Below are 27,671 nucleotides of genomic sequence, written 5' to 3'. Positions count from 1 at the left end.
GAAGCCACTGCTCCAAAACCGCCATAAAAAAAGCCAGACTAAGGTTTGCAACTCAAATCAAAATCAAATAAAATGTATTTATATAGCCCTTCGTACATCAGCTGATATCTCAATGTGCTGTACAGAAACCCAGCCTAAAACCCCAAACAGCAAGCAATGCAGGTGTAGAAGCACGGTGGCTAGGAAAAACTCCCTAGAAAGGCCAAAACCTAGGAAGAAACCTAGAGAGGAACCAGGCTATGTGGGGTGGCCAGTCCTCTTCTGGCTGTGCCGGGTGGAGATTATAACAGAACATGGCCAAGATGTTAAAATGTTCATAAATGACCAGTATGGTCGAAATAAGGCAGAACAGTTGAAACTGGAGCAGCAGCACGGCCAGGTGGACTGGGGACAGCAAGGAGTCATCATGTCAAGTAGTCCTGGGGCATGGTCCTAGGGCTCAGGTCCTCCGAGAGAGAGAAAGAAAGAGAGAAGGAGAGAATTAGAGAACGCACACTTAGATTCACACAGGACACCGAATAGGACAGGAGAAGTACTCCAGATATAACAAACTGACCCTAGCCCCCCGACACAAACTACTGCAGCATAAATACTGGAGGCTGAGACAGGAGGGGTCAGGAGACACTGTGGCCCCATCCGAGGACACCCCCGGACAGGGCCAAACAGGAAGGATATAACCCCACCCACTTTGCCAAAGCACAGCCCCCACACCACTAGAGGGATATCTTCAACCACCAACTTACCATCCTGAGACAAGGCTGAGTATAGCCCACAAAGATCTCCGCCATGGCACAACCCAAGGGGGGGCGCCAACCCATACAGGATGACCACGTCAGTGAATCAACCCACTCAGGTGACGCACCCCTTCCAGGGACGGCATGAGAGAGCCCCAGTAAGCCAGTGACTCAGCCCCTGTAATAGGGTTAGAGGCAGAGAATCCCAGTGGAAAGAGGGGAACCGGCCAGGCAGAGACAGCAAGGGCGGTTCGTTGCTCCAGAGCCTTTCCGTTCACCTTCCCACTCCTGGGCCAGACTACACTCAATCATATAACCCACTGAAGAGATGAGTCTTCAGTAAAGACTTAAAGGTTGAGACCGAGTTTGCGTCTCTGACATGGGTAAGCAGACCGTTCCATAAAAATGGAGCTCTATAGGAGAAAGCCCTGCCTCCAGCTGTTTGCTTAGAAATTCTAGGGACAATTAGGAGGCCTGCGTCTTGTGACCGTAGCGTACGTGTAGGTATGTATGGCAGGACCAAATCAGAGAGATAGGTAGGAGCAAGCCCATGTAATGCTTTGTAGGTTAGCAGTAAAACCTTGAAATCAGCCCTCGCTTTGACAGGAAGCCAGTGTAGAGAGGCTAGCACTGGAGTAATATGATAAAAGTTTTTGGTTCTAGTCAGGATTCTAGCAGCCGTATTTAGCACCAACTGAAGTTTATTTAGTGCTTTATCCGGGTAGCCGGAAAGTAGAGCATTGCAGTAGTCTAACCTAGAAGTGACAAAAGCATGGATTAATTTTTCTGCATCATTTTTGGACAGAAAGTTTCTGATTTTTGCAATGTTACGTAGATGGGAAAAAGCTGTCCTTGAAATGGTCTTGATATGTTCTTCAAAAGAGAGATCAGGGTCCAGAGTAACGCCGAGGTCCTTCACAGTTTTATTTGAGACGACTGCACAACCATTAAGATTAATTGTCAGATTCAACAGAAGATCTCTTTGTTTCTTGGGACCTAGAACAAGCATCTCTGTTTTGTCCGAGTTTAAAAGTAGAAAGTTTGCAGCCATCCACTTTCTTATGTCTGAAACACATGCTTCTAGCAAGGGAAATTTTGGGGCTTCACCATGTTTCATTGAAATGTACAGCTGTGTGTCATCCGCATAGCAGTGAAAGTTAACATTTTGTTTTCGAATAACATCCCCAAGAGGTCAAATATATAGTGAAAACAAGTAGTGGTCCTAAAACGGAACCTTGAGGAACACCGAAATTTACAGTTGATTTGTCAGAGGACAAACCATTCACAGAGACAAACTGATATCTTTCCGACAGATAAGATCTAAACCAGGCCAGAACTTGTCCGTGTAGACCAATTTGGGTTTCCAATCTCTCCAAAAGAATGCGGTGATCGATGGTATCAAAAGCAGCACTAAGGTCTAGGAGCACGAGGACAGATGCAGAGCCTCGGTCCGATGCCATTAAAATGTCATTTACCACCTTCACAAGTGCCGTCTCAGTGCTATGATGGGGTCTAAAACCAGACTGAAGCATTTCGTATACATTGTTTGTCTTCAGGAAGGCAGTAAGTTGCTGCGCAACAGCCTTTTCTGAAAATGTTGAGAGGAATGGAAGATTCGATATAGGCTGATAGTTTTTTATATTTTCTGGGTCAAGGTTTGTCTTTTTCAAGAGAGGCTTCATTACTGCCACTTTTAGTGAGTTTGGTACACATCCGGTGGATAAAGAGCCGTTTATTATGTTCAACATAGGAGGGCCAAGCACAGGAAGCAGCTCTTTCAGTAGTTTAGTTGGAATAGGGTCCAGTATGCAGCTTGAAGGTTTAGAGGCCATGATTATTTTCATCATTGTGTCAAGAGATATAGTACTAAAACACTTGAGCGTATCTCTTGATCCTAGGTCCTGGGAGAGTTGTGCAGACTCAGGACAACTGAGCTTTGAAGGAATACGCAGATTTAAAGAGGAGTCCGTAATTTGCTTTCTAATAATCATAATCTTTTCCTCAAAGAAGTTCATGAATTTAGCACTGCTAAAGTGAAAGTCATCCTCTCTTGGGGAATGCTGCTTTTTAGTTAGCTTGGCGACAGTATCAAAAAGGAATTTCCTTATTTTCCTCAATTAAGTTTGAAAAATAGGATGATCGAGCAGCAGTAAGGGCTCTTCGGTACTGTCTTTCCAAGCTAGTCGCACATGGTGACAAAGATTGTAGTTTTTGGAGAAATGTCCTCTGGTCTGTTGAAACAAAAATAACTGTTTGGCCATAATGACCATCGTTATGTTTGGAGGAAAAAGGGGGAGGCTTGCAAGCCGAAGAACACCATCTCAACTGTGGGAAAAATTCACCCAACTTATTTTTGGAAGCTTGTGGAAGGCTACCCAGAATGTTTGACCCAAGTTAAACAATTTAAAGGCAATGCTACCAAATACTAATTGAGTGTATGTAAACTTCTGACCCACTGGGAATGTGATGAAAGAAATAAAAGCTGAACTAAATAATTATCTCTGCTATTATTCTGACATTTCACATTCTTAAAATAAAGTGGTGATCCTAAGACAGTGAATTTTTACAATGATTAAATGTCAGGAATTGTGAAAAACTGAGTTTAAATGTACTTGGCTAAGGTGTATGTAAACGTCCAACTTCAACTGTACATATATGAACGAGCAATGTCAGAGCGGCATGGACTAAGATACAGTAGAATAGTATCAAATACAGTATACATATATATGAGATGAGTAATGCAAGCTATGTAAACATTATCAAAGTGACCAGTGTTCCATTTCTTAAAGTGGCCAGTGATTTCTAGTCTATGGCTATAGGAGCAGCCTCTAATGTGCTAGTGATGGCTGTTTAACAGTCTGATGGCCTTGATAGAAGCTATTTTTCAGTCTCTCGATCCCAGCTTTGATGCACGTGTACTGACCTCACCTTCTAGATGATAGCGGGGTGAACAGGCAGTGGTTCGGGTGGTTGATGTCCTTGATGATCTTTTTGGCCTTCCTGTGACATTGGGTGCTGGCTTGGCATAGGCATATGTGTGGCTGCTTAGCCATTTCATGAAGCTCCCAAAGAACATTAATTGTGCTGACGTTGCTTCCAGGGACCATTTGGAACTCTGTAGTGAGTGTTGCAACCGAGAACAGCGGTCCCGTTTTGTGAGCTTAGGTGGCCTACCACTTTGTGGCTGAGCCGTTGTTGCTCTTAGACGTTTCCACTTCACAATAACAGCACTTACAGTTGACTGGGGCAGCTCTAGCAGGGCAGAAATGTGACAAAACTGACTTGTTGGAAAGGTGGCATCCTATGATGGTGCCATGTTGAAAGTCACTGAGCTCTTCAGTAAGGCCATTCTACTGCCAATGTTTTCCTATGGAGATTGCATGGCGGTGTGCTCGATTTTATACAGCTGTCAGCAACGGGTGGGGCTGAAATAGCTGAATCCAGTAATTCGAAGGGGTATCCACATACGTACGTGTGTTTTATTTATATATACATACACACACACACATGCTATATATACTCATGCTATATATATATATATACATATACACACACACTGCTCAAAAAAATAAAGTGAACACTTAAACAACACAATGTAAATCCAAGTCAATCACACTTCTGTGAAATCAAACTGTCCACTTAGGAAACAACACTGATTGACAATAAATTTCACATGCTGTGCAAATGGAATAGACAACAGGTGGAAATTATAGGCAATTAGGAAGACACCCCCAATAAAGGAGTGGTTCTGCAGGTGATAACCACAGACCACTTCTCAGTTCCTATGCTTCCTGGCTGATGTTTTGTTCATTTTTGAATGCTGGCGGTGCTTTCACTCTAGTGGTAGCATGAGACCGAGTCTACAACCCACACAAGTGGCTCAGGTAGAGCAGCTCATCCAGGATGGAACATCAATGCGAGCTGTGGCAAGAAGGTTTGCTGTGTCTGTCAGCGTAGTGTCCAGAGCATGGAGGCGCTACCAGGAGACAGGCCAGTACATCAGGAGACGTGGAAGAGGCCGTAGGAGGGCAACAACCCAGCAGCAGGACCGCTACCCCCGCCTTTGTGCAAGGAGGAGCAGGAGGAGCACTGCCAGAGCCCTGCAAAATGACCTCCAGCAGGCCACAAATGTGCATGTGTCTGCTCAAACGGTCAGAAACAGACTCCATGAGGGTGGTATGAGGGCCCGACGTCCACAGGTGGGGGTTGTGCTTACAGCCCAACACCGTGCAGGACGTTTGGCATTTGCCAGAGAACACCAACATTGGCAAATTCGCCACTGGCACCGTGCTCTTCACAGATGAAAGCAGGTTCACACTGAGCACATGTGACAGACGTAACAGAGTCTGGAGACGCCGTGGAGAACGTTCTGCTGCCTGCAACATCCTCCAGCATGACCAGTTTGGCGGTGGGTCAGTCATGGTGTGGGGTGGCAATTATTTGGGGGGCCACACAGCCCTCCATGTGCTCGCCAGAGGTAGCCTGACTGCCATTTGGTACCGAAATGAGATCCTCAGACCCCTTGTGAGACCATATGCTGGTGCGGTTGGCCCTGGGTTCCTCCTAATGCAAGACCTCATGTGGCTGGAGTGTGTCAGAAGTTCCTGCAAGAGGAAGGCATTGATGCTATGGACTGGCCCGCCCGTTCTGAATCCAATTGAGCACATCTGGGACATCATGTCTCGCTCCATCCACCAACGCTACGTTGCACCACAGACTGTCCAGGAGTTGGTGGATGCTTTAGTCCAGGTCTGGGAGGAGATCCCTCAGGAGACCATCCGCCACCTCATCAGGAGCATGCCCAGGCGTTGTAGGGAGGTCATACAGGCATGTGGAGGCCACACACACTACTGAGCCTCATTTTGACTTGTTTTATGGACATTATATCAAAGTTGGATCAGTCTGTAGTGTGGTTCTCCACTTTAATTTTGAGTGTGACTCCAAATCCAGACCTCCATGGTGTTACGCACACCTCTATGAAGAGGGAACGCAACACCCTGCTACAACTAAACTCTCCGTGAAGTGAAAAAGGTATGGACTGTAGACGTAAGCAAGGATGACAACAGGTAGAATGTGGTACCGTTTACAAGGACTTTATTCCTTTACACGGTAATATGGGGAAAAGGGGCTGGACAGAACCAAAGCAAAGAAAGTAAATCTCAAAGCCCCCTCTATCTTACCTGCCTAACCAATACTTACCTAATTTAGCACCACCTGGTGCCCTAACCAAAATACAGGGGGTGGTCCGCCCAGGTCTTAACTATTGTGCCTAGACAATGAATATACTACGGGTATGTATGCCCGCGGGCCTCTTGCCTAAGCACTCCCTAGGTGCCTTCCCCCCTGGGAACAAATGAAACAGGAGAACAAATAATTTCTCAAACAAACTAAGAAACAAAGGACATCAAATAAGCTCTGAGCAACAAACTCACAGAACATACCAAGTGCCACCAACAACTAACATAGTAAATTATCCACAGCCATCAGCCTCCTCTCTCAGCAATGATTCTCTATCACATTCAATCTCTCTGCAATGACCTCCCAGCAATGATCCCCAGCAATGAATCTCTCCTGAACAGAACACTGGCTTTTATATAGCTTCAGAATGAATGTGTAACTGGAGACAGCTGCGTCTTGATGAGGGGGCGGGGTCAGCTCTCCAATTAGCCATGGAGTCGACGAATCAGCTGCTTGAGGGATTTCAGGAAGCCATTTCCTGAAATAAACACATGCAAATACAACACATAAACTGGGGAACGTAACACATGGGTTGATATTTTATTTCCATTGAAAAAAAATTGTGATTTTGTTGTCAGCACATTCAACTATGTAAAGAAAAAAGTATTTAATAAGAATATTTCATTCATTCAGATCTAGGATGTGTTATTTTAGTGTTCCCTTTATTTTTTTGAGCAGTGTATATTACAATGTTCACTCACTGTTGTCCATAAAGCAAACAGCACAAAAATAAACACATCTATACACTGAGTCAATGAAATTGAGCATTGGCTACATAACTGCAAGTATAATACGAAAGTCCAAAAAACAGGCCTCCGCACAAAAGCTTTAAATCACAGCAAATGTTCTTTCACCCTTGTCAGCCTGTTAAGGAAGAGTCATAGCTACTTCAGAGTAACCAGTAAGTAATTACCACTAGGATCAACATAAGCTCAAGAAACTAGCCATGATTGTCGGCCATGTTTACCAAGTTATATGCAGCTTCATGTCTGTGTCCTCTGTAGCTAAGCCCACATTTACCAGTAACTTTAACTACATCAATCGCACGTTCCATGACTTGCCTCCTCTTTCTGACCTGTGTAACTCTTATCCCATGTGTAACTCTGTGTTGTTTTTGTCACACTGCTTTGCTTTATCTTGGCCAGGTCGCAGTTGTAAATTAAAACTTGTTCTCAACTGGCCTACCTGGTTAAATAAAAAAATATGATTGTATTAACTTGTAATGCTGGTACTAATGGCGCTAATGATATTTGTCATTGCCTGTGCTGTGTCACACAGGCTACTGTGTTACGTTCATGGATGTATTGTGGTTAGGTTACTGTAGCCTGTTTCGCTGTACAGTGTATGTATGCTTTCCCTAGCTTAGGGAAGTTATGACTGAATGCTGGCACGTCTATAGTCTAGGTTTACTTTCTTTTTTACTTGTTGAAACATATTGCCTTCAATGTCATATTATTTATTCGTTATTATGTCATTTTCTTGTTACTTTTTAATATTATTTTTTACTTTAGTTTAATTTAGTATATATTTTCTTAACTCTTTCTTTAACTGCTTTGTTGGTTAATTAAAGGCTTGTAAGTTCTACACCTGTTGTATTCGGTGCATGTGATAAATATAATTTTATTTAATTTGATCCCTCATTTACTCAAGTGTCTCCTTTTATTTTGGTAGTTACCTGTATGTAGCGATAGAGCAGCGGAATAAAATGTAGTATGGGCCTACGCCGAAATTCAGTATGAGCCAGCAATTTAGATCCATTAGCCAAATTGTTAATATGATTTATTTTAAACCTGTGTCCAATGGAGAATATTACATAAAAATGCTGTGAATGAAACATATTATTAGTTTAAATGGGAAGAAGTACATTCTATGACATTATCTTCCCATAGACTTGTATAATATGTACGTATATTGTTTCTTTATTAAACACGGCAAAGGTCTGGGCGCCCTTTTCATGTTTCTTTGACAGAAAATGAAGATAACTGTGTGTGTGTGTGTGTGTGTGTGTGTCAGTCAGCAGAGTAACTGATTTAATTTAACTGCACAGAATCAGCAGATCTGGTTTATAGCAGATCTGGGATCAATACTATCTAGCTCTCGATACCATCTCGCGACTATCTATCCTGACACTTTTAATATTGGTTTTGTTTAATTAAATTACTTGCATTTATGATATGTTGTATGCTCATGGATTGTATTGACTATATGAATGTAATAAAAAACTTGTATTTGAAATATGTCTTTTTTATTTTATTGCTTTGTGTGTTTACAGTCTCATCTCATCAGATCTAACCCGGATGACAGACAATGAGCGAGACCAGATCGACCAGGACGCCCAGATCTTCATGAGAACCTGCTCTGAAGCCATCAAGCAGCTCCGCTCTGAAGGTTGTGTGTGTGTGTGTGTGTGTGTGTGTGTGCGTGTGTGTGCGTGTGTGTGTGTGTACTGCTTAAATACACAATATTAATAACACTTTTTTTCTAATTTTCTGTCGCCCTTCCAGCTGAGAAACGGGTCATATCGACCCAGATTAAAGAACACAGGGGGGCGGTCCTCGACCTAATCGAGATGTATTTGAAAGGTGGGCTCGTTAGTGATGCCGGTATATATTTGATGTCGGTGCGTATTGTAAGTACTGTACTTTGTAGTAATGTTGACAATATATGATTTGTGTCAATCATTGTTTGCAGGAGTATGCAAGCTTTATTCCGAGCAGAGGGCTATACGAGTGAAGAGAGTGGTAGACAAGAAGAGACTGTGAGTGTTCGAGCAGCTATTATTCTCGATGGAAGGATAAAACAAAAAATACCTTGAATTATTCATTTATTGTTAGAAATTCTTGATTTTAGGGACGCTTGAGCTGAATTCTGACAAATGTGTATTATTAGTCTGTATTTTTAAATGTAATTTATTTGTGCATTATTCTTCATTCATTTACAACATTATGACAGTAATCTATCTCCATAAAACACGTTGTGACCTAGCCTTAAAGGGATAGTTTGAGATTTTATCTACTTCCCCGGAGTCAGATGAACTCGTCAATACCATTTTTATATCCCAAACACACTGCCAAACACACGGACTATCCCTTTAGTGTTTTTCTTGACATTTAAGAAGACTGAGCTTGCCTTTGGCGTTTTGATATTTTTCTAGGTCCCGACTAGAGCCAGAGCACCACCACAGTAGGATGGTGGTGGAGAAGAGCCCACAGGTGGAACAGCACAGCGAGGAGAAAACATCCAAGGAGGAGAGCAGCAGCGTTGGTGAGTACAGAGACCAAGAGGTGATCCCATTGAGTGGAAAGAAAATCTATTTTGAGAACAGCTGACTATTTTTGTTCACCTTTATTTAACCAGGTAGGCTAGTTGAGAACAAGTTCTCATTTACAACTGCGACCTGGCCAAGATAAAGCAAAGCAGTGCGACACAAACAACAACACAGAGTTACACATGGAATAAACAAACATACATTAGAAAAAGTCTATTTACAGTGAAGTGAAATGTACATCTCCTTGTTTTCTCCCTGAAGAGCGGAGCGTGATGGAGGTCCCGGATAACACTGTGAGCCTGTGGGAAGAGGGCCAGGGTCGTGTGGATGACGAGCTCTCACCTGAGGAGATGCAGATGGTATGGAACAGAAATGTTGTGTATGTTAACATGTGCTTGCTCTCTCTTTCCTCAATGCACTTTTCTATTATTGTATCTACGTTGTTGTCTGATCTCATGTGATTCAAGTCACTTTTACCCCTGCCTACATGTACAGTGCATTCAGAAAGTATTCAGACCCCTTGACTTTTTCCAAATGTTGTTATGTTACAACCTTATTCTAAAATGTATTAAATTATGTTGTTCCTCATCAATCTACACACAATACCCCATAATGACAAAGCGAAAACAGTTTACATTTTTTGGGGGGATAATTACTTTAAAATAAAAACAGAAATACCTTATTTACGTAAGTATTCAGACCCTTTGCTATGAGACTCGAAATTGAGCTCTGGTGCATCCTGTTTCTATTGATAATTCTTGAGATGTTTCTACAACTTGATTGTAGTCCACCTGTGGTAAATTCAAGTGATAGGACATGCTTTGGAAAGGCACACACCTGTCTATTTAAGGTCCCTTAGTTGACAGTGCATGTCATACAAAAAAAACAAGCCGTGAGGTCGAAGAAATTGTCCGTAGAGCTCCGAGACAGGATTGTGTGGAGGCACAGATCTGGGGAAGGGTACTAAAACATTTATGCAGCATTGAAGGTCCCCAAGAACACAGTGGCCTCCGTCAATCTTAAATAGAAGAAGTTTGGAACCATCAAGACTCTTCATAGAGCTGGCCGGATGGCCAAACTGAGCAATCGGGGGAGAAGGGCCATGTTCAGGAAGGAGATCAAGAACCCGATGGTCACTTTGACAGAGCTCCAGAGTTCTTCTGTTGAGATGGTTGTCCTTCTGAAAGGTTCTCCCATCTCTGCAGCACTCCACCAATCAGGCATGTATGGTAGAGTGGCCAGACTGAAGACACTCCTCAGTAAAAGTCTCATGACAGCCCACTTGGAGTTTGCCAAAAGGCACCTAAAGGACTCTCCGACCATGAGAAACAAGATTCTCGGGTCTGATGAAACCAAGATTGAACTTTGGCCTGAATGCCAAGCGTCACATCCGGAGGAAACCTGGCACCATCCATATGGTGGTGGAAGCATCATGCTGTGGGGATGTTTTTCCAGTGGCAGGGACTGGAAGACTAGTCAGGATAGAGGAAAAGAATAACAGAGCAAAGGACAGAGAAATCCTTGATGAAAACCTGCTCCAGAGCGCTCAGGACCTCAGACTTGGGTGACGGTTCACCTTCCAACAGAACAATGACCCTAAGCACACTTCCAAAACAACACAGGAGTGGCTTTGGCACAAGTCTCTGAATGTCCTTGAGTGGCCCAGCCAGAGTCTGGTCTTTAACCCAATCAAACATCTCTGGAGAGACCTGAAAATAGCTGTGCAGCGAAGCTCCCCATCCAACCTGACAGATCTTGAGAGGATCTGCAGATAAGAATGGGAGAAACTCCCCAAATACAGGTGTGCTAAGCTTGTAGAGTCATACCCAAGAAGCCTCAAGGCTGTAATCGCTGCCAAAGCTCCTTCAACAATGTACTGAGTAAAGGGTCTGAATACCAATGTCAATTTGATATTTAAGTATTTTAGTTTGAATACATTTGCAAACATTTCTAAAAACCTGTTTTTGCTTTGTCATTATAGGCTATTGTGTGTAGATTGAGGGAGAAAAAATGTTTTAATACATTTTAGAATAAGGCTTTAACGTAACAAAATGTGGAACAAGTCTAGGGGTCCGAATGCACTATCTACCAACTGCATATTGATATGATACTGGTACTGACCTTGTGTATATTGTGTACATTCTCATGTGTTTTACTTCCCCTGTTTTTATTTGTAGATATCTGACCTAGTATTGATTCCGTGCTCTTTAAAATCCTATTCTGATTTTCTATTTTCGTATTTTGATATTAGACATTGCATTGTTGAGGAAGAGCTTGTAAGTAAGCATTTAGCTGTACTGTTTACACATGTTGTATCCTTTGCAAATGAAAAATAAATATTGATTTGATTGGGTTTCACTCTGTCTAGTTTGAACAGGAGAACCAGAGGCTGGTGAGTGAGATGAGCAACCTAGTAGATGAAGTCAGGTTAGTGTTTAATCAGCCCTTCAGACCATTCTTACCACTACATTCCTAAATATGACTGAGGTGACGCAAAGATTAATTCATCTCCTCCCAATGTTTTTCAGGCAAATCGAAGGCAAGGTTGTCGAAATTTCACGTCTCCAGGAGATTTTTGCAGAGAAGGTGCTAATGCAAGTGAGCGACTTCCTTATTCCCCCTGGTCCAATGCCCATCCCACTTAATGAAGTGTTATTGATGTGTTATTATTTCCTGTTTTGTGTTCTTCACAGGAAACTGAGATAGACAGTATCCATCAGCTAGTCGTGGGAGCCACTGAAAACGTCAAAGAGGGAAACGAGGACATCCGAGAGGTAATGGAAGGTTATGCTAAACAACCCCAGTAGTTTCCCCTGCTCTTTATACTGTACAGTATATTATTGTATGTAGATATTAAACATATTTTGAAATATTTATCTAAATATTTTTTATTATGAGGGTGTCCATATGTTTCCTTTGGTGGATGTAACTTTTAGAAAAACAAATGTACCAAATATTTGTGACTGACTCTTGAGGTGCTTAGCACAGCCAGTGATGTCTTTTAACTCTGTGGTTTCATCGTATGCTTGCCTTGCGTTTCCAGGCCATCCAAAACAATGCTGGATTCCGTGTCTGGATTCTCTTCTTCCTCGTCATGTGCTCCTTCTCTCTGCTCTTCCTGGATTGGTATGACAGCTAAACCCCTTAAACATGGCAGAACCAGGAAGTAAGTGACTTCCATCAGCAGGAAGTGACATCAGCCTGGGCTTAAGTGGTTATCACATTGAAGTATATGGTTGGATGGACGAAATGTTGGGTTTAGGACCAGCTTGTCCTACTCCGAAGAGAACTGACCCCAGACATGTGCTTTGAGGACGACTTCACTACTGTCAACCGTACTCGATCCACAAGAGGACAGTGTAAACGCATGTTTACAAATGCAGTAAAGTACACAGTTGGCTGAATGCAAAGTGCTGTCGTCCACATGTACTGTGTGCATATATGGGCGATCAGTATCACATACTGACCACAATGCTTGTTATTGCATCAACAGCAACTGTCCTCTGCCGTCTTTCTCAAAGGAAGTAAGTGGTTTTTGAGCGATTCATCATTCTTTGTTTGTATTGAGGTCTTGACCATACACATTGTAGACTTACGCTTTGTTGAGATGAAGAAAATGATTTTTCTTTCATATGTATTTATTTTTGTCGTTCAAGGGAAAAGATATGAGAGAACCACATACCATGTCTCTTGAAGATGGGTTATTTTCAAAAAAGGGTTATGAGTTACACAGACCATGTAAGCCTTTTGTTTGTGTAAATATGGTAGTTATGATCAATCAATGAGACTATTTTTGTTGGTATAACTCCACTTGGCACTTGCTGCTTGTGTTGAAACCTAGTCCTAAGACAAATAAATTGAAGCACTGCTTGTGAAAGAAATTGTGACTATTTTCTCTTATTTCTCCAAATTACAGCAAGAGATCCACACATTCACTAGTTCAGTGGTTCGCAACACCAGTCCTCGAGTACCCCCAAGAGTAAACCTTTTTATTGTAGCCCTGGTGAAACACCTGATTCAACTTGTTAACTAATCATCAGGCCCTCAATGAGTTGAATCAGGAGTTTTTTGTCTGGGGCTACAACAAAAATGTGTACTCTTGGTGGTACTCGAGGATTGGCATTGAGAAATACTGTACTAGTTGATACATGTAACTGCCAAAATAAAGGAAATGCCAACATAGTGTCATAAATAGGGCATTGGGCCACCATGAGCCAGAACAGCTTCAATGCACCTTGGCATAGATTCTACAAGTGTCTGGAACTCTATTGGATGGATGAGACACCAGCAGCGGTGTGTGGGTAAGATCACTGGGGAAGTCAAGCCCCCCCTCCAAAAAAAGCCATATTACAACCTACACTGTATGTGTTGTGATAATTGCGTTGTTTGCTGCTAATTCATATGCCTTGAGACTGTGTTATATAGATCTAAAGGCCAAGACAATAAGAAGACAGTGACAGAATAACTTCAACCACACCTTTGTTTTATCACAAAACCAGATAGCATATTGCATGACCTACAACCTGGTTAAGTAAGTAAATGTTTCCAACATTTTCGGACCACTAAACAACTATTTGTTTAGAACCACAGGAACAAAGAAAACAGGAACTGCCTCCTCTGTTCCAGCACCATTTCAACTTCAACATCCTCAAATCACCTCTGCTTAGTCTAATACAGTGACATCTAAAAGATACCAAAAACAATTTAGTCCAGTCAACAGAAGCTAAATATGATGTCCTTCATTCTGATTTCTGTTTGCGTTCGCGCAAGTAGAAAAACATGTTGACTCGCCCTACTTGTAGAGAAACGCCAATGCCATCCCCCTCTCTTTCATGTTGACAAAATGGTCTATCACTCTGTCATACAGTACACACTTATTTTTTGTTGTCCTAGGCAACCTGGCTAAAATACTTGCTCGCTAGACAAACTTCCCTTCATGGGCAACGTTAGCTAGTTAACATTAGCCTTCTACATCTAGCTACATATTGGACTTCCATCCTCTCAGGCCAGGGGCACAACAATGTATTAATTAATGGTTGGCTCAGAATTGCCGTTATAATCATTGGCCAGTACGGAGAATTAGGTAAAACCACAAGTCCAAATCCTTATCTCCTCTCATGTCTAATTTAGGAAAGGGATCATTTTAGCTAGCTAGTTATCTAGCCACCGGTGGACAACAACACACGATGCAACAATTCAAGTTGCTTCTGTTTATGACTTATGTCCTCAAAGCGATTTGATAGGAGAGATGCCAAATCCAAGCTGTCTTCCCTTGACACTTTTTTTCCCCCGCCAGGAACATTAACAGTTGAGCTCGCTCAGTTTAGCTTAACACTGATTGGCAATTTCGTTAAGCTTTTTTTGTCAAGGGAGGCCAAATGCTTGCTGGCTTCCCTTGCATTCAATGCTACGGGCGGCAACAACGTCATACTCGTTTGGACCAGACAGTATCAGATAGATGGCCTACACGTAGAGAGACAGAGGGGCACTGTTTCGCTCGCTCTGATGTTATCCTGTGTGATACAGTCATCAGCTTCTTGCAAATTGAAGGAAAATGATGAAAAATAAATATTTGAGGGGTATGTTTTTGTGGGAAGCATGGCTTCCCTTGGCATCCACAAATACACACCACTGTGCAAAACCATTCATCCACAAGAAATTCCATTATTTGGTGTTTTGTTGATGGTGGTGGGAAAGGCTGTCAAGCGCCACTCCAGAATCTCCCATAAGTGTTCCAAGGGGTTGCGATCTGGTGACTGAGATGGCCATGGCAGATTATTTACAAAGTTTTTAAGCTCATCAAACCATTCAGTGACCACTTGTGCCCTGTGGATAGGGTCATTGTGATCCATAGCCATGTTAGCCAAAATAATGGCCTGCCCAGCATTTTCATACATGACCTGAAGCATGATAATTGCTTAATTAACTAGGGAACCACACCTGTGTGGAAGCACCTGCTTTCAATACACTTTGTATCCCTCATTTACTCAAGTGTTTACATTATTTTGGCAGTTACCTGTATATTATACAAATTGTACTATAGCTATTCTCCAGTCTAGTGTATGACAAACCAACAGTACCCAGATGTAGAACTCTGGGCCAACGGCATGAAACTCAATCCAGAAAATGGCCTTTGGAACAATGAGCTTTAGAGATTTCATTCTCAGATTTATGCTTCTGAAAATCTGTTCATTTGGATGATCCTATATCCCAGCAAAAGGATTATCACTCCAATATCTCACTTTGATCAAGGCCCTGGGGAAAATACTGTTAAAAGCCATGATTTCCTTTAATTGAACACTACTGAACTGATACAAGATTAAGCATTATTACACCATGCTCGTAAATACATGAATGAACTTCATCGTGTTGAGATATGATGGATTACTCAAACGTTTTTGAAATGTGTGCATTTTAATAGATATTTGTTTACATTGGTTTACAGCTCAAAGCCTATTACTCATTTGTCCCAACAAAAAAAACAGCATCAAATGTACTTCTGTTTACGTCATTGTATAAAAAAATCAGTGAGAACAGAAGGCATTACTCTTAAATGACATGTTGAAAAGAAAAGCGATGTATTAATCACTCCTTTCAGAGGTTTCTTTTTTAGAGTTCTTGAGTTCTACTACATATCACTTTATGACTTGACTGCGTTCTATGGTGACTGACAGCTACAGAATCCTATTCATATAGCATTACACGTTTACATTCAATAGCAATGAGAAGAAAACAGGATATGCTATTCAGTGACAATAAGCATTCCCATGCTTTATGAAGGCATTGACATAGTGCCTGATCAAATATAGTGTAGTTCCGAATAAAGAAGAGCTCTAAGTGCTGCATGTGGAGACGGATAAACTACAGAGGGTTCAATTATGCACGATAAATATAAAGAACATCATACCTGTGTCGAATTCAGGCCTTTTGAAATGGAAAACAAAAATGAGCATTTCTTATTGGACTAGTTTAGGTAGTACCGCCCTTTTTTCCTATTGGACAAGAGTCAGAATTAAAAAAGTCCTCTACACAAATGGAGGAGTCAATTAAAGTCATTTAAAATACATCTTCAAGTTAGTCACACACACCCATTCATCCACAAATGGGAGAGGCAAAACAGTCTAGGAGCAAAAAGTTATAAATTTCTGTATCTCAAGGGTTAAATGGCACATGCTCTGACAGTAATTCAAATGTTTTGTAGTAATGAAGACAAAGTATGGTTGTGTGAAATACAGAAGCCTTACAAAATGAACCGTGCATGTGTTTAAACCAGCGCTGTAGACACTAGAATGGTTGTCAGTTTATATGTGGGATACTGAAGTGAGATTTTATTCCCCATTATGTTTATGTACAAAGATGTTTTGTCAACAAGTGTCTGTCTGTGTGGCAAGACTTGTTTGTGTATGTATTCAAACAAACCAGATACCCATCCAACCACAGTTCCTGTCTGTGCTTACACAAATGCATTTGTCAAATAATTTCACTGATTAAAACACATTGCAGTTATATCATATCGGTTAAAACTGGCGTAGCTCAAGAACAACCATTTTAGCTAAAGAACGTTTTTCCAGATTTTGGGTTTGCTTGAACGGCACCGTGTATACTATTTTTCACACGGCTGGATGGTGATCCTAGGGTCTGTTCAGAAGGGTGCAACGTTACAAAATACATTTTGTAGAACAGATGTGATTATCGCTCATGTTGAATTGGGCATCAGGTGAGCTCTATTTATTGTAGTTCTATTTGTAACATTTCACCTACATACAGCCCAGTGCGTTAGGCCAGCTTCTGGTGGGTCTCTGTCTCTTGCTGGGTGACCTTCTCCTCAGACATGACGGTCATCCACGGGGACACGGACCGGGTGATGGTCTGCTTGGCCATGTTGTAGTGGTTGATGATGGTGAAGAGACGCCCGCGCCCGCCAGGGGGGTAGTAACCGTACATCCCCGTCGGCATGCACCGACCTTGCTGCAAGACAGGGAAAGAGAGGGAGAGAGATTTAACAGAGGAACAAAGGGAATAACTATAAAAATGTGAAGAGAAGCAAGACTTGGAGTCTAGGAAGTGCCTGTGAAAACCTGTCATTTCCAAAATTACCAAACATCAAGTTGCCAATAACAGAGAGAGAATTGATTTACCACAGCAAGTTCTATCTCGCAGATGCAATTGTATGCTGCCATTGATATGATTAGTGGATTTCTTAAAGATGTCGGTCTTCATTGGTACATTGAATACTTAAGAGGGAAAAAAAGAGGCATGCTTAGTTGCTTACCACATACACGAAGCCATCTGGACAGGGCTGCTCATACTGGTAGACTTTATAGACCACCAGAAACACCACACAAACCAGAAACGCCAAAGCACAAATCACCAGCAGAGTGACCTGGGAAGATGAGACACAAACATCACCTCTGGGTTACTGAAGGTGCCTAGCCCCTCGATACTACTCTGTGGTGCTTTATGGATACAGGGCCAGAAGGCTAGGTGGAGTTATTACCATATTTCTTATTGCACCTATTCTATTGTTCAGATCTACAAGAGCTCATCAAGACGTGGCTGAGGGTTTGATTAGGGAATATGAATTTGATATTAAACTGAACAGAGTGAGAAACATGACGTCTTTAAAAGAGTCTGCACAAGAACATTGCACTGACATCCCTAGGGTGTTACGCAATGACTACTGGCACTTTGAGGAACTGAGGAGGCGGGGAGTGGGAGAGAGGTGTTGGAGAAATCACTCAGTGATGAGGCCTGGGCCATATTCATTAAAAGTCTCGGTAGCAGTGCTGATCTAGGATCATTATAATCAAATGCAAAACTGGTCCTAGATCAGCTCTCCTACTCTCAGACACTTTATGAATATAGACCCTGATCTTGTCTTGGTCGGGGGGCAAAACATAGTGAATTTTATTTGACAGAGGTTTAAGAAAAGTTCTTCTGATTTCCAGGATATAGATGTCATATTTCTCAGAGTTAGAAACATCTTGCAAAAATAATTTAAAAAAAATGTAAATGAGGGGATGCTATGCAAAACCAGTCTTGGCGTCAGAGAAGAACCCATGTAATTAATGTCCCTTTCATCTACAGTGCATGTCTTACAAATGATAACATTCGCCTTATTAAGCTGGGAAACACCACGAAGAGCACTACAGTAATAGAAATCAAGTGCTATGGGATGTCATGGGATTCATTTGCTCCACTGGTGTTGATGGCCGACACTTTGATAGCTTGCAAATCAGAGCAGATATGGCTTTTTAAGATGATGATCTGTAGCAATCGAACAATTTGCTTCTCAAAGACCTCTATGGTTGTGTTTAGACAGGCAGCCCAATTCGGATTTTTGCTACAAAATTGGTCTTTTGACAAATCACATCAGAGCTTATCTGATTGGTCAAAAGACCAATTAGTGAAAGAGGATACGAATTTGCCTGAGTGTACTGAGTGTGACAAAACCATTAAAAGGCCATTGCCATGGCAGCAGTTTTAATAATCATGAGGTTGAGGTGATGGGGTGAAGAAGAATGTAACATGTCTTACTTTGAGTCGTTCAGATACCCCTTCAATTATGCTTATTGAGAATTCTGCTATTTTTGGCGACCGCAGTCTGCTCTTCTTGTTCCCCCCATCATAGTCTGTTTTGGTCTTTACCACCACCTGAAACACAAGGAAAAATACCAATATGTATAAACAATGAGCTCATAGGCCTGCATGAAGGTGTTTATTCAAGTAGAATAAATTGTGGGCTATTTCCTTCATGTGTGTAATGGAGAATAGGTTTACATATGTTTATTTGAGGCTATTGACCAAACAGTGATTATATTATCTCTAGACACGTTTATTTCCTTTTGGGTCCTTATTTGACCACATTCATATTATTTCAGACTATAAAGAAAACGGACCCCATGACAATATTTGACAATGGGTAGCGTAGATCTATTGCATCAATAGGCATTCAAGTCACTTGAATAAATCTTACCTTGTCGAGTGCAGGGAACTGCAGTTGACTGGCATCTAAGGGTGTTATAAGGGGAATGGTGTCGAAACCATCTTCTGAGACGGCTTTAGCGTTGTTTTTGTCACTGAAATTATTCCCCAATTTAACCATTTTCCCAGACGAAAGGCTGTAAATGTATAACCTGCTCGGAGAGATACAAATCGTTCAGTGATTGTCTGAGAAATACATGTATGCGTCGTCAAAATTGAATGGCATGTGATTGTTTCTTTTATTTTAACGTAGCGAATCACCCCTGAGATTAAGCAAAATCAGACCTACATATCACATTGCAATTGATAAAATACACTGTATGCAAGGTGGATTATTTTTCGTTGATTTCATTAAAAATACACCAAGGAGCGCTCGAAAATAACACATCCATTGTATCCTATGAATGTTACGGCTGCAATAAGCACAATTTTAATGATACGAACGATAAACCTGTATATGCTATTGACTAATACATCAGCACTTACCTGTAACGTTTTTACTTGTAGTCCGTATTTATTTTGTTGTCCTATTTTATTGCTTTATTAACTGAGAACGCCGGTGTAGGTGTGACGCAGACGATTTACGACAAGCTGGGTGCACAATATGGCCAAGCTCTCGTTGATGCTCCTCAAAGGCGTCCCTTCGAGCTATGGATGCTGCTGTTGGCAGCGTAAGTGATGTAACAACATTACATCCCATACATAGGCAACACAAGACATGAACTCTTGAGAGCAGGTCCAGGGCAAGAAAATTGTTACATTAACAAAACAAACATTTTGTGTTATTATTCTCACCAACTTGGATTGCCGTTTTCCCTATTGTGACTTTTTTAGGGTTAGTCTATTACACAATATTTAGAATTATACAAAAATTACTCCTGTTATGGAAATAAACAACTTTATCATAATGTGTAGGTGGCCGTTTAGTTACAATTAGCTATAGTTCTTCAGCCCAAAAGTGAATAGTTGTGATCAGTTTGAGAAATATATAGTCCTTGTGTCAAGCACCAAAAACAGTACTGCGATCAACGCGAAGTGGAGGACTGATCTCCAATTTCAGCTCCATAGCTGCTGAACAGCGCCGAGCCCAGCTCACATGAACCTGTTTTAGGGCAGTGGCTGCGGGATAGACATTTTGCTATGCTTTGCCATTGTTCCCATTCCACTTTATTGTGAATTTATAGTAAATATTACATTATAATAGCAATATTTCAGACTTTTTGATATATTCTATGCACTGCTGCAACATCGTCTGTGCCTATTCTCATTCCATAGACTTTAACTGTGATCATTCTCATGACTTCACGTTCATGCCTAATGTTATCTTCATGGGGGTCAGAGACCTCAGACTGCAGACTAAATCCCTGTTCTGAAGACAGAATTTAGCCACTGGCTTGGAGCAACTAAAGGAGACATTTATTGAAGCCATAATGAACCAGAAATAAATTTCCTCTATTGTGTGGTTGACAGAGCAGGCTTACACAATACACCATTGTAACATTACTGCATGAAAATACAATATATTTTAAACTAAAGAAATATATTTTTGGCATATTTTATTTCAAAACAGTGCATACTTATCCAGAAAGAATATACATTTTTTGCCATCTTAATAACAATATCCTATAAAAGGAAAAACCTGAGTGTTACATTCTATTCATTGAAGTTAGATAATATCATAGTGCTAATCAGTCTTCCATCATAAGGGAACTCTATGGCTAGTTCTGAATAGACTAGTGACCTCCTTTCCTCATCTCCTTCCCGTCATCTACAATGATGTGAAAGAAATGAACAGACAAATGATGATCAACAGTAGGGATCATCATGTGTGTCTTCAAATCAGTGCTGACAAAAGATGAGGAAAGGAAGCCACATTAGACGCACTACTTGCTCCAGTTTTCACTGCTCCAGGTCATTGTCATTCTGCAGTGTTTTCATGGCCAGCCCCCATAGTGTTACACTGGAAAAGAAGGGTCCCTCACTTGCCCTGTAGGGGGTACCACTGGGGCGGCTAGCCCCTGGGAGGGCCCCACAGTAACTGTCTGGGGCTGAGAGGTACGGCCGGGCCACCACCGAGGCCCCAGACCCCTGCTGTTGTATCTCCACACCCACCGGCCCATTCTCCACATAGGGGCCAAACACAAGGGCCTCTTGAGGTAGGTGAGCTTTGCCCAGTTTCAGGGAGTCTGCTAGAGGGCACTTCTCCTGCTGCTGGGAGGGGGCGGAGGGGAGGTGCTGGGGCACGATGGAGCGCAGCTCGGGGAAGGACGTTGAGGTAGACGGAATGAGGTGGATGCTAGTCGACGGGGCTTCAGTATGTGCTGGTGGGGGCGAAGGCTTATCGAGCTCCATCACAGTATTGGAGGTTGGTGGTGGTTGCCTGGGCTCAGGTGCTTTACTGTGGCTGACAGGCTTGTGGAATGGGCCTCCTCCTCCTCCGTCAGTACTGCTACTGCCAGGCTGCTCTGGGTCCTCTACGTCAGGGCTGGAGTCGTCAGGCGTGGCCTTGCAGTGCATGCTGCAGTGTCTCCTAAGGACAGCCGAGCGGGTGAAGCTCTTGCCGCAGGTGTTGCAGAGGTAGGGTCTCTCCCCCGTGTGCGTTCTCACGTGGCGACGCAGGTCGCCCGACCCTGCAAAGCTCTTCCCTGCGGTACGGTTTGATATGAGTCATGATATGTACCCAACCAACACAATCAACCATCCATTGACATTGTGCTCTCAACAAAAAAAAACTACATTCATAGACACTTTTTTCTACCAAACTTTTCTTGTGGTCTTCATGTCTGTATCTATAAAACACAGTATCCATATTCGGACAGCCTCAGGGTCTGTCCCCTCAGAAGCTGTCCTAATACAGGTTGATACGCACCACAGGTCTGGCAGGTGTGAGGTTTCTCCCCAGAGTGTCTGATCTTGTGCTTCAGCAGTTTCCTGTGCATGTTGAAGGACTTGCCACACTGGTCACAGGTGAACTCTCTGTCTGTAGTGTGAGTCTTCTTGTGCTCCTTCAGGTTGCTGATGTTACTGAACCCTGAGTAAGGAAGGATACAACATGCATTCAAAAGAGGACTTGGTAACACTTAATAATAATGGATAGATAGATCGACATGAATCATCCTTAATAAATGCATGTTTATAAAACTAGTGATGTGCAGTTTGCAAACAATTAGTCTTTTTTGAACGACTCTTGTAACTGACTCGAGAGTCACGATTTGTTTTTCTGAGTGACTCATTCGTTTTAGTCGTTCATTTGACCTGCTAGTGCTGGTAGCAATGAGTCTTTCAGCAGGATTAATACACGCTCCTCCAGCTCAGCGGCTCCAGAGACGTGCTTCGACCACTAACTGGCTGTCATATACGCATGCAGGAAAATACATCATGAGCACAGAGAAGAAAAATACATGTTTAGAACTGATAATAGATTGCATGGTGCAAGAATTAATGCAATTAATTTATTATTGAATTTTATGATGGACACAGCTTTGAAGAACCAAAACATACACAGCCCCTGGTCAACAAATTCGAACTTGAGAAAAAAAATGTGTTCAGGAGGTACGGTTTGCAAGCGACATTGTGCTTGAGCCTCACGGCAGTCAAGCAATGCATTCCGCCAAGAGTCGTTCACAATCTAGTCCGGTTGTTGCCACAACTAGACCTTGTTTCAAATAGATCAATAAATAATCTTATTTGTGTGCCTAGCAATCAATTGTATAAAGAACACATTTATAAGTCTCAGTCACAAATTACGCTAAGCCCGCTATGGTGAACGACATGTGAAAGAGACAGGCTTGAAGACTCATGACTCTTTCAAGTTTTCAGTTCACCTTCCGCCAGTAGGGGGTCCAGCGTGCTCTGGCCATTGACTCAAATGAACCAAATGGGTCTAAAGATTTGTTCTTTTGACTGAACAAGTCAAAGATTAGTAAAAATGAGCCAAACTTTCCATCACCATTATAAACACGTTTAATTGTTGTTTCTTTACATTTTTAAATGCTTATATATAGCAGGGCTTGTAATGTTATGAGAATGTTAGAATTATTCATTGATGTTTGATTTCTCAAACATTATATACTGCCCACCTTAAAACGCACATAGGAACACTAATATCTAAGAATCCATGTTTATATTGTGCCAGGAATCCATACTGGGACAAGTCATTTGTTGGTTGTAGCACTCACCGCGTCCACATATGTCACACAGGTGTGGCCGCTCTCCCGTGTGGATCACAATGTGACGCTGAACATCCCCCGAGGCAGCAAAGCTGGGAAATGCCACAGTGACGGAAGGAGAAGTAGTCAGCATAACACAAATACACCACATTAGATAGCTGAGTCCATGTTATGACTCACATCCATTGTTATCTAGACAGCTGTGGCACATGCACATTCATGATGTTATGTTACTGCTTATGAAGGTCTAATGTATTGTTTGTAAATGTGTTATGTATATGTAGTGCCCTCCACAGTGCTATCTGGAGCAAGGGTCTACAAATGTTAACTAGATCAAAAGCCTTGCCCACCAAGTAATTGACCAGGACCAGAGTTGGAGACAACTGATTTAGAGCTGTCCATTCAAGCAGTATGGTGACAGATCACCCAATATGGAAAACTTTTCTAAATTGTAAAAAAAATAAATGTATACCTTTTCCCACAGAGTTCACAAATGTAAGGTTTTTCTCCAGAATGGCGTCGTAAATGGGTCTGCAAATTACCCGCCTGTCAAAAAAAACAGTGTCCATGTAAACCTCCTTATTTTCCTAGTAGACACACTAAATTACTTTCATAAATTGATTGAACAAAGGATAATTGTGCACCTTTACCTGTGAAAAGTTTTTCCTGCAAACATTACACTGGAATGGTTTCTCCCCTGTGAGAAAAAAAACTAAAACAATTTTTCACCTTACAAAAAGTCAGCATTTTTCCCACACATTTTAAGGCTCCAAAATTCAGTAATGACACAATAGTGAAATTAACAAACTACCAGTGTGTGAGCGCTTGTGAAGTTCCAGGTTGCTTGGGTGTTTAAAGGTCTTCCCGCACATCTCACAGCAGTACTGCACCTTATGCCCAGTTGGTTCTGTTGGATCACTGATGGTTGGTGGGTCCGGTTCCTCCTCTTGGTCAACAGGAGGTGGACTTGGAAGTTGAGAATCCATTGCGGTCTCCAACACCACTTCCCTGTCTCTGGCCAGGCAGTCTATGGGAGGTAGGCAGTCTATGGGAGGTAGGCAGTCTATGGGAGGTAGGCAGTCTACGGGAGCTTCAGGTGTCTCACTCTGGACCACTACCTCCTCTTGGTGAGTCTCCTTTGGGCAGTGGTTGACTGGTTCGCTGCTCTGTTCCAGGCACATCTCTTCTAGAGCCTTCTGAGGGCGTAGGTAGTTGTATTTCTTCAGGTAGACGGCTTTCTTTGGCCGCATGGGCTTGTTGACAGGAGAGACTTTTCCTCCTGGGTTGGCTGTGGTTGACAAGTCTTCAGCAGGCAACGTTGAACCAAACTCCTTCTCAGCTGGTATAGCCTGGGGACAGGGTGGGTTTGACTGAATCGCATTGCCTGAACATACAGGGGCATTTGCGCATGGTTGTGTGACCCCAAATTGGAACTGCTGCTCTTCAACCAGCACCAGGGGACTTGGGCCTTGGTTTAATGCTGCATTGCTAGTCTCAGCAGCAGCACTCTGCTTGAAGTACTGCTTGCTGTAGAAGTTGCGTAGCTTGTAGCCGTGTACTAGCTGCTTCTCTGGGACTGGCTGGGTAATGGCTGTAGTCTCAGAGGTAGCGTTCCCACCATGAGACATTGGTGCCCCACTGCCAAAGGCAGACCTCTGGCCTACCGAAGAAGGGCAAGGAAGGTCCACGTCTTGGGCAAGGCCAGTCCCGAGGAGGTAGTCGTGTTCCGAGGTCAAGACACCAGACAATGAGAAAGAAGGGGCCTCCACAGCAGGAGCGCTGGGTTTCAGGAAAGTGTTGCACATGCTCTGTACATTTGGGACCTGTAAGCACTGGGCGATGTCCAACAGTGCTTGTACATTGTCCTGGTTGACATCTAGATGGGAAGTGTACATGTAGTCCAGTATCTGGCCTATACCTCCCACATCCTGAATGACCAGTTGAAAAACATCATTTTTTTGACTTGGCGAATTTTGGAACAAAGACCTGCTGGGACAAAAGTAAAAAGGTTATTTTACAATGTCGACACATTGCTAATTTATCCCTGTGGAGCTCTATCAGGCAATAATATGAGAACACAAAGCATGTTGAATCTCCATTTCATGTCTGTTTTGTTTAATAGCAGCAGTAGTAGTAAGGGAAAAACAAAATCCTAAGAATCAAGGTATTCATCTAGTATATATTCTTGAATATATACACTACATGACTTGTGGATGATTAATATTAATGACACACCTGAAATAGGAGCTAAATGCAGCAAGTACATTTTTGTGGGCTTTGAAGCATACTCCTTTGACTACTAGCATGCAGTCACAGAGTAGCCCCTGTATCCTCTGCTCCTGTAACTGCTGGAGAAGGTAAGCACTGTGACTGGACAACGTTTCCATGCTTTTAAGAGCAGTCTTCAGGTGATCCAGGGAAGTATGACCATCAAAACAACTAGAAAACATTCATAAAACAGAAGAACTGAGCATATATTATTTACAAACAAGCAATGTACTGCCTCTCATTGAAATGGTACCACTTAATTGTTGAAATGTATTACCATGGGCCCCCTGGATAGAATTCGAGTTATTTAGACAGCGGGAAAACATGACAGCAGTAGGCCTATTTATGAAACTACAACTCAATTATATGGGGATGGACAAGTGCAGAATATTTAGGCAACATAATTAATTTAGGAAGATAACATTGTATGGACAGCGCAAACACCTATTACTGTTTTGAGAGCAACCACGAGAACATTTTACCAATACGGGACTATCTGTCCTTTGCCGATGTGCCACATCGAAAACAAGTTACATTAAGCGACCTGAAACTGGGATGGGTATAATTTGTGGAACGTTCCAACAGGAATCTGTTCCAAAACCTTTGAAGTACAAGGTTGCCAACAAACGACACATACAAAGTAACACGATCAAGCCACCTAGCTAACTAGCTGCCGAATAGGCATCAACTCACCATGTAATTTATTTTGAATGTTTGTCAATAGCCTACCAGAGTAGACATTTTTCGGAATAAACATGAGTGAAAAACATAATAAAATAGCTCACTCCCTACCCTGTATTTTATTATGTTGCTATACAACTTTGTACGCGTTGTTTGTTGGCAACCTTATTATTTACGAAGTTATTGGAACAGATTCCTGTTGGAACGTTCCACGAATTAAACCCACCCCTGAAACTGTACTAATAGACATGGTCCTAATTACAACATATACTGATGTTATTCAGCCACGACATAACTATGTAATACTTCTTTCGCTGACTTACCTCTATAATTTATATTTCATTTGGATGATTGGTCCCTTTCAAACATGTTACATAACTTCCGGTGTGACTTTCCACACTTAGCCAAAGAGAATATGCGTAATACCAACTCTTACGAGACAAGATTACCTCTACTTTATGTAGGAACGACCATTATACTATGTTCATCTCTGGGTAAACACTTACACACTAAAGTAGCATTTTTTTGAACGTCTTTAAGATTCATAAACTGGAACCCCTCAAACCATCTGCTGTATTTTCGGAATGTAAATAATGTAACACTTCCTGTCTAAAAATAAGTCACGTGTGCGTTGACCGGTTATGCTGCGTTCGTCACGAAGTGGGAGGTGGGAATGTACCAGTGTAAAGCCGTAAATATCAGTTGAATGCATTCCGGTGCTTGGAACTCGATGAGAAATGCCGATTGGATAATGACCAACGAGCTGCATAACCCATGAACTAAAATTACAGATATCACATTTGTAAACAAATTATATTGTTTAAAAAACAATTCTAACTCGGGAACTCTGGTCTCTTTCTGGAGCTCTGTATTTCTGACCTGACGATCACCGACGTCATGATTTGATCTCGTATTTTTTTTAATTCGCAGCTGTCCTGAACGCACTATAAACATAACCTTTTCACTGGTTATGAACGCAGGGTAAGCAAAAACTAACATGAAGGTCGTGACCTCAACAATTTCTGTTAAAAATAGAAGTGTCTTGCAAACTATTACAGACTACAACGGGACATCCAGCCGCGAGCTGCTCAGTGACATGAGCCTACCAGACGAGCTAAATGACTTCTATGCTCGCTTGAGGCAAGCTACACTGAAGCATTTATGAGAGCATCAGCTGTTCCGGATGACTGTGTGATCACACTTTCCGCAGCCAATGTGAGTAAGACCTTTAAACAGGTCAACATTCACAAGGCCGCAGGGCAGACGGATTACCAGTACATGTACTCTTGAGCATGCACAGACCAACTAGCAAGTGTCTTCACTGATATT

At 42.1% G+C, this 27,671-nt stretch overlaps 3 protein-coding genes across 7 annotated transcripts in view; 1 reads left to right on the top strand and 2 right to left on the bottom strand.

Annotated features, from left to right (window-relative positions):
* The window catches only part of LOC115143412 (syntaxin-18-like), a 37,481-nt gene extending 24,360 nt beyond the window's left edge, over positions 1–13,121 (top strand). For all 3 annotated transcript variants that reach the window (XM_029683820.2, XM_065003416.1, XM_065003417.1), the window contains 9 exons: positions 8,245–8,360; positions 8,477–8,554; positions 8,664–8,730; positions 9,127–9,236; positions 9,502–9,599; positions 11,609–11,667; positions 11,769–11,838; positions 11,934–12,014; positions 12,284–13,121. In XM_029683820.2, the coding sequence (XP_029539680.1) occupies positions 8,245–8,360; positions 8,477–8,554; positions 8,664–8,730; positions 9,127–9,236; positions 9,502–9,599; positions 11,609–11,667; positions 11,769–11,838; positions 11,934–12,014; positions 12,284–12,379 (775 nt within the window). In that variant the 3' untranslated portion in view covers positions 12,380–13,121. The remainder of the gene's footprint in view (positions 1–8,244; positions 8,361–8,476; positions 8,555–8,663; positions 8,731–9,126; positions 9,237–9,501; positions 9,600–11,608; positions 11,668–11,768; positions 11,839–11,933; positions 12,015–12,283) is intronic.
* A 2,496-nt stretch (positions 13,122–15,617) lies between these two features.
* Positions 15,618–19,908, bottom strand: LOC115143404 (neuronal vesicle trafficking-associated protein 1-like). The gene is made up of 5 exons (XM_029683806.2): positions 19,711–19,908; positions 19,217–19,376; positions 18,778–18,894; positions 17,513–17,623; positions 15,618–17,208 (listed from the first exon to the last, which is right to left on the bottom strand). The coding sequence occupies exons 2-5, from the start codon at positions 19,343–19,345 to the stop codon at positions 17,017–17,019; spliced, it is 549 nt and encodes a 182-aa protein (XP_029539666.1). The 5' UTR covers positions 19,346–19,376; positions 19,711–19,908; the 3' UTR covers positions 15,618–17,016.
* An 855-nt stretch (positions 19,909–20,763) lies between these two features.
* Positions 20,764–26,645, bottom strand: zbtb49 (zinc finger and BTB domain containing 49). 3 transcript variants are annotated; one of them, XM_065003380.1, is made up of 7 exons: positions 25,629–26,645; positions 24,205–25,382; positions 24,044–24,105; positions 23,866–23,939; positions 23,403–23,485; positions 22,094–22,255; positions 20,764–21,869 (listed from the first exon to the last, which is right to left on the bottom strand). In XM_065003380.1, the coding sequence occupies exons 1-7, from the start codon at positions 25,841–25,843 to the stop codon at positions 21,124–21,126; spliced, it is 2,520 nt and encodes an 839-aa protein (XP_064859452.1). In that variant the 5' UTR covers positions 25,844–26,645; the 3' UTR covers positions 20,764–21,123. The 3 variants fall into 3 exon arrangements, with proteins under 3 accessions (XP_064859452.1, XP_064859459.1, XP_029539634.1); XM_065003387.1 differs by having other exon boundaries at positions 24,044–24,090; XM_029683774.2 differs by having other exon boundaries at positions 24,044–24,090; positions 24,205–25,379; positions 25,629–26,644.
* Positions 26,646–27,671: the final 1,026 nt, after the last annotated feature.

The sequence above is a fragment of the Oncorhynchus nerka genome, linkage group LG2 (assembly GCF_034236695.1).
Source record: "Oncorhynchus nerka isolate Pitt River linkage group LG2, Oner_Uvic_2.0, whole genome shotgun sequence".
Lineage (NCBI taxonomy): Eukaryota > Metazoa > Chordata > Actinopteri > Salmoniformes > Salmonidae > Oncorhynchus > Oncorhynchus nerka.
Note: the sequence above shows the minus strand (reverse complement) of the source record. Positions and strands in the feature narration are given on the sequence as shown.

Excerpts from the sequence above, each read along its gene's own strand:
- LOC115143404 (XM_029683806.2), bottom strand. The coding sequence starts at position 19,345 with ATGGTTAAATTGGGGAATAATTTCAGTGACAAAAACAACGCTAAAGCC. Across the intron at positions 18,895-19,216 it reads AGTTCCCTGCACTCGACAAG|GTGGTGGTAAAGACCAAAAC; the intron begins GTAAGATTTATT and ends CTTGTGTTTCAG. Across the intron at positions 17,209-17,512 it reads CAGATGGCTTCGTGTATGTG|CAAGGTCGGTGCATGCCGAC; the intron begins GTAAGCAACTAA and ends CCTGTCTTGCAG.
- zbtb49 (XM_065003380.1), bottom strand. The coding sequence starts at position 25,843 with ATGTTTTCTAGTTGTTTTGATGGTCATACTTCCCTGGATCACCTGAAG. Across the intron at positions 23,940-24,043 it reads GCAGGAAAAACTTTTCACAG|GCGGGTAATTTGCAGACCCA; the intron begins GTAAAGGTGCAC and ends TTTTTTTGACAG. Across the intron at positions 23,486-23,865 it reads TGTGAACTCTGTGGGAAAAG|CTTTGCTGCCTCGGGGGATG; the intron begins GTATACATTTAT and ends GGCATTTCCCAG.